The 6588-nt window shown below is 34.9% G+C and overlaps 1 protein-coding gene across 8 annotated transcripts in view; it reads right to left on the reverse strand.

Moving 5' to 3' along the window:
• LOC121304785 (ran-binding protein 3-like) overlaps nt 1–3943 on the reverse strand; it is a 24146-nt gene extending 20203 nt beyond the window's left edge. For 6 of the 8 annotated variants that reach the window (XM_041236208.1, XM_041236225.1, XM_041236217.1 and 3 more), the window contains exon 1: nt 698–1345. In XM_041236208.1, the coding sequence (XP_041092142.1) occupies nt 698–968 (271 nt within the window). In that variant the 5' untranslated portion in view covers nt 969–1345. Of the gene's footprint in view, nt 1–697; nt 1347–3821 lie in introns of those variants that run through there. The other 2 variants (XM_041236233.1, XM_041236201.1) reach the window with 2 other exon arrangements.
• Between the last annotated feature and the right edge of the window lie 2645 nt (nt 3944–6588).

Below are 6588 nucleotides of genomic sequence, written 5' to 3' on the forward strand. Positions count from 1 at the left end.
ACCAAACATCGTGTGTGCGTTCACGGAGATCATTCTACGAAGATTCTGTGCAGAATCTGACCAGTTTAGCCAATTATCGTCTAAGAATGATCTCCCTGAATGCATCCATTGGCTAAATTGGTCATATTGTGCACAGAATCTGCGCAGAATGATCTCCGTGTACGCACCCATTGGCTAAATTGGTCATATTGTGCACAGAATCTGCGCAGAATGATCTCCGTGAATGCACCCACTGGCTAAATTGGTCATATTGTGCACAGAATCTGCGCAGAACGATCTCTGTGAACGTACCCCTTGTTCCAGTGTGTGCAACTGGAAGAGTTCACCCCTCTGCAACAGCGATAGAAATAATCATCTAGGAACCACAAGCCTGCATCTCAGGGGCATCAGATACAATATTGTTTGGCGACACCAGAAGTTAACCAGTGTTTCGAGTTCTCTACGTACTAGTAGCTGTTTGACAGATTAAAATATTTAACATACTGGAGCGCTGCGGTGCTGAAAATAAAGAAAACTAGCGTGGTTTAATTTAAAGCAAAATGTTAACGTTAAAGGAACTTAGTCCAAATTAAAATCTAGGTGCATTAGGGTCACATTAATCTGTAATCTGATTTATTTCCAGGTAACTAGTTTGTTTTTGCAATGACATATTTCCAATATTCCAATAATTTGTATTGTACAACAGTAAAATGATTACCTTTGCTGCAGCAGGGTTCTCTGTGGGTCGACTGACGGTCTCCCGGCAGGCTGTAGAACGAGTTTCTGACATTACAACTTATGTTGTGGGTAGACGCAGGTACAGTTTTACCCTTGCTCTGTGTGTTACCGAGACTACTTTTAACCCTGGTGGATAAAAAAGCCTTGCTTCTGGTGGCAGGACAGACTGCGCGGGCAGAGCTATTCGTACACAGAGGAACGATAGCTGGATATAAAGCAGCATTTCCTGATGTCACTTGCTGGCTCCTCATATCAAAAATACAGTGTAGCAAGCTATATAGTATGACGATTTGGCTAATACAAATGAATCTCTACGGCTACATTAATGTCTTAGCAAATTAATCTAGAAAATGTAAAACACAACTCAAACAGTACACGACCACTGCAATCCTGCAGTATAAGAAAAAAAGAAAAAAAAAATAGCAAATGCTATATAAACTAATTTTACAGTTACACTGGCCCCTTAATATTTTCTAAAAACCGCGTCTTCACGTTTGAAGCGAGCGCTATCCTAATCTCCGATATCAAACGAAGAAAAACTCCTGAAGATACATTGATCTCTAATGAACTATTTCAATGGTTTCACAACTGCGTTTCGGTCGATGCTTTCTAGTAAAAAAAAGAAAGACAACGATTAGTGGGCGGAGATATGTAAAGCATGGGCGGTGTGAACTGGATAATTACACGTGGAGGTCAAGGCTTTTAAATAAAATGCTTTTATTAACGAAACTTAACAAGAAGTATGCTTTCTTATTTTTGCTTGTTTTAACAGTATTGATATTGTACATCATATCTATTTTAAATAATTAAAATCTGGGGTATAATTTGATCATTTCATTTTATAAATATGATACCTGCCACAAATTAATAATAGGTTGATAATGTACACCAATTTCTGTTCTACGTTTGTCTGTTTAAAATAAAACAGCATCAGCTGCATCAAAACGTACATTAATATCTAATTTCCTTAAAACAAAGTGCTGCATATCATTCCAACATATTTTAGTAGAGACAATGGTAAAATAAACGATACTCTGTTTCCATATTACAAAACACACACATTTTTAAAATCAATTTCTAAGCTAAATTTTGCCAAAACATCTTTAATGGATAAACCCTATCAATTATCTTGTAAGAAACCTCTTTACTCTTATTGGTGAGGCAATACCCAAATGAAATCTTCCACATTTAACTCCAGTTTATAGTTTCAAAATTTGCATTCCAATAAAATTTAGAAGGGGGAATAGTAATATCTTTACATAAACTCCTAATGTGTTTATTGTCACATTTCATATTTAATATATCCACATCTCCAAGAAATAAGGTTGATGCCTGAACAACAGGATCGGTCCTGTAAGCCTGCCTGTATTCTCTTAAAAGAAATAAACCCTCTGGGAATTGCATCAAAAACTATTGTCAATTCTTTAAGAGTAATTGGAATTTTTAATGTATTTAACAATTCAGAGTAATTAAACAACTGTCCATTTTTGTTTAGCAATTGTCTGACCAATACAATACAATGTACATACCACTTTTGAAAAAAGAAACGTTTTATTTTTATATCTTATATCTCTATTATTCCAAACAGTATATCTATGTGGGGAAAAATTCTGTTTATATATTAATTTCCAAGTCAACAGGCCCTGTTTATGAAAAGTAGCAAGTTTAACAGGGATTTTATCGACATCAAACATACATTTCAGTAAGAATTCAATGCCCCCAACCTTCCGAAAGATAAATCTAGGGAATACATTCCACATACAATCTTTATTTTTAATATAATTGTTGATCCAATTAGTTTTAAAAATAATATTTGAAGTCTTAAAATCCAACTTGTTAAGGCCACTTTGTTCTAGTGTGTTAAAAAGTACACCTTTTTTTAAATAGTGAGATCTGTTTTTCCATATGAATTTATATAACCTCCTGTCAAGCTCTTTTAATACATACTGAGGTGCATCTAGAGACAGTAAAGTATAAACTGATCTAGATATTCCCTCAGCCTTCGATAGTAGTACACAACCAGATAAAGATAAATCCCTTAACAACCAAGAATTACATTTTCTTTTTCTTTTTTCTATAATGGGCATAAAGTTCAAACTACTTCTTTCTTCCTGATCTTTTCAAACTTTAATTCCTAGCTATGTTATTATCTTTTTAATAGGAATGTCACACATTTCACTTAACTCGCAATCTTTTAAGCACAATAATTCACATTTTTTAATATTTAAAAATAATCCAGATACAGAAGAAAATATTTTAATCCTATCAACAGCCTTTTTAACTTCCCCTTCGTCTTTCAAAAAGAGGTGGAGGCTTTACAGTATCTTTCTGAGAGATGGTGATGCATTGCTACTGTACAGTCGAATATTTTACTCAAACTTGAATTCATGTTATTATCAATTGAAATGTATTCTGCTGTACTGTTTACATTTTGTTTACCTTGCAAAACCAAAACAACATGTTTCACATACCTTTTTGGTCTCGTTTACTTGATATTTCCACAATTTAGCAGTGTGTGTATTTTATGAACATTAGACCTTAGACCAGTTTGTTTGCAGCCCTATAATACACACTGCTCATATAAAGCACCCCATGTCACCTGCTACAATATAAACAATATAAACTGAGCATAACTGTGGCAGATAAGTTTGTCAGGTAAGAAATTAGTGAGTATAGAAAATCGCATGAGTTAGAGAGGTTATAGCTATAGTTACTTCTTTCCTGTTATGCGCTTCCATTTGCTATTTGCATTTGAAAGATACTCATGTGATAGCAACATGGACCTGCATTTGTTACATTATATCTGGAACCATTCTAGGTTTAAAAAAAAAAAAACATTCCAGGTAGTCTACAGCTTCACTTCCTATGTCATTTGACTGCATCCAATTCAAAGCATGTCAATGGTTTCAATTAATAATGTCATTCATGATGGTATGTTGCTGGTTAAGGACAGGTCACGGATAATTGCCTACTATGGCATCAGATATAATGTTAACATAAGACTACATGCTTACTGTATGTGTTACTTTAAAAACTGCAAATGTGAGACCTTCATAATGGAATCATTTTCAAGATCTGTAAAAAAATATAATGCTGTGGCTTACTTGTATATTCGTTGCAGTGAAGTTTCTCACTTCTCAGCTTTATCGAGTCTAACGCTGTAAATGGGCCAATTGTGATGGGCTGTTCCTGCATACTGAAGCCCCTCCTTTAGCAGTGTGAATACGTTTTGGAAGCATGGACGCGTGGTAAGTCACGTAGAGCAGGGGTTCCCAAACTGCTTTTTTTTTTTTTTTTTTTTTTTTTAAATACCTGAAGGCCACCTGTTCAGCTGCATTAGGGTGACTACAGGTGATAATCTTGTGAACACATGTTTTAATATATATATATATATTATATATATATATAGATATATATATATATATATATATACCTGTTATAAATAAACCTAAACAGAAAACAGACTTATTAATTTGAATAAATATTGCATGGAAATCACAAAATGCACTGAATGAAAATAAAAAATAAAATAAACACTTTAATTTTAATAAATAAAATAAATTGCAAAAACTAAACAGACGTTTTTTTATCAAATCTTTAAATTAGGCACTTTTGTATAACTGAATGTTTCAGAAATGCAGTTATTTTTCTTGGTCATCAAACAAGAAAGAAGTGCGTGTCTCTTGTTATTGCTATTCACAAATACCTGAACAGGAATCACTTTGAGTAAAACCTGTGCAATTTGCACAAAAACATAACTTAAATCCTTATTTCTGAACACTGTGACTAAAACGTCCAACCGTTACCTCTCACGCTGAAATGTCAAGCACAAAAAAGACGAATGCTTACAATACAAAAAGAACAACCCCCCCCCCCCCCCCCAAAAAAAAAAAAAAAAAAAATCGGAGCGCAGCTGCGAGACTTAACCAAAAGAAAACCTATGAAAATAAATCCATGTGCATATTGTTATTTGTCTGTGAACGAACCAGCTAGCAGTACTACTAGTATATCTAAACATTTTAATAAATCAATTACTGGTATATAACAAGATGTATGAGATTGATTAATAACTTGATTTAGTTACTATTGAAACATATATCAAAGTACTCAATATTTTAAATGTTAATAGCTAATTAGTCACAAAAACGTATTCGTCATAGGCATCAATCGAATTTTTAAATGAATGTTATCATGTACAAAAGTTAGTATGAAAACGTTTGAACGAAAAACCCTTTACAGCACCTCAAAACTGAGCCCACGAAACAAATACATTCAAACTCCTGCAGCTGCCTTTTTTGTTCTTTATACTGTGCAAAACGTATTCTTTGGTAGCTGATTCGACATACTGTAATTTTATAAAATACTGAACACACTGCTTACATCTGCCAGCAGGCGATCACATGACCCTAACGCTGCCCTTTTATCAGAGCCCTCGCTTTACATCTCGCCTGCAGATGGGCAATCTGTTAGCTCTGAATTGTGAATTTCTGCTTTGATTGACAGTCCGACAATACTCATTGCTACAATTTACAGCATTTTTGTACAGTTACAGCTGCCGCCGGCGCCTGCTTTTCGCTATTAATAGAAAAAAATATATAGAAAACCATTGCTCCCGTGGCCCACCCGGGATGTGGGCCGCGGACCACAGTTTGGGAAACGCTGACATAATGAAAAGGTGCAGTGCAGTCTGTATGTTTTTATATTGAATATTGTTTACTGTTAGGTCGAAATCTAGCATTTACCGTTTGAACTTGTATAAGTGTCTTAGAAGTATGTATGTAGTATTTTTTTTTTTTTTTTTTGTAAAATAAATAAATAATACCGCATCCTAAAATGATTTTAAAAAAAAAAATAATAACTTGCGTACAGATTTCTCAATGTAAGAAACGTGAGCGCACATTTACACGGGAGTATTTCTTTAAATACTGTTAAAGAACATTCAAATACGTATAAAACGACCCTTACTGTCTGGCAAACATGTTTAAATTCAAATACCAACAATATTTTCTCCACATTTTGGTGATGCAGGCCTCTGGGATCAGGGTGGAATCAGAATTCAACCCCAGATAATAACTGCTTACATAATACCCAGTCCTGAGCTGTGTCCCAGTATAGTGTGGGTAGAAACACATTATCAACTTACAGTGACTGGAGGTTCTGGTCCAGATATTCTGATTACTCTTATTTGGAATGTGTATTTGAATCCCCAGTTTCCACTTAACCATGGAAATAACTTTTACTTTTCAGTTTTGTGTGCATAAAGGTTTAAGGCTGTATTTACCACAAAATACAAGCAGATGCAGGCTCAATTCAGCTTAGGTAGTGCCTGCACGTTTTGTTTCACCTGCAGCAGACGACAATAGCAGAGCAATTAATCTTGCAGGTGAATGAAGCAATTAACTTTATTCAGTCTCCAAGACCTCTGTGACAGTCCCTTCACAGAAAGAAACCCAGGGAACAGGAGAACAAGTGAACTCTTGGTTTCACTAACGTACAAGATGTAACACACACCCAATGGAAATGTATTAGGCCACCTTAACTTCTTTTCAATTTAGTTGCCATAGTAGCTCCCAAAGATGCTGTATTCATTTAAGTAAGTAATTTTAGTGTCATTGCCATATCCATCACACTACCAAAAGAAGCTGTAGTTAAAGTTCCTCTCCATCAATCACTGGTTATTTTTGGATCCTAAAGGCAACATGATTCCCATTGCTGTGCCTCAAGCTGCCAGCGCAGAAAATGTTGCCCATTACTTCATGTAAGGTGTTCCAAAGTGGCAAATCACTAGATGTGATTGGTCAAATTCAATTACAGGTGAAAAGTCTGGCCAGATAAAAAATACCATTACCTTGACTAAATCTTCAGTTCTTC

This window comes from Polyodon spathula, chromosome 2 (genome assembly GCF_017654505.1).
Source record: "Polyodon spathula isolate WHYD16114869_AA chromosome 2, ASM1765450v1, whole genome shotgun sequence".
NCBI lineage: Eukaryota > Metazoa > Chordata > Actinopteri > Acipenseriformes > Polyodontidae > Polyodon > Polyodon spathula.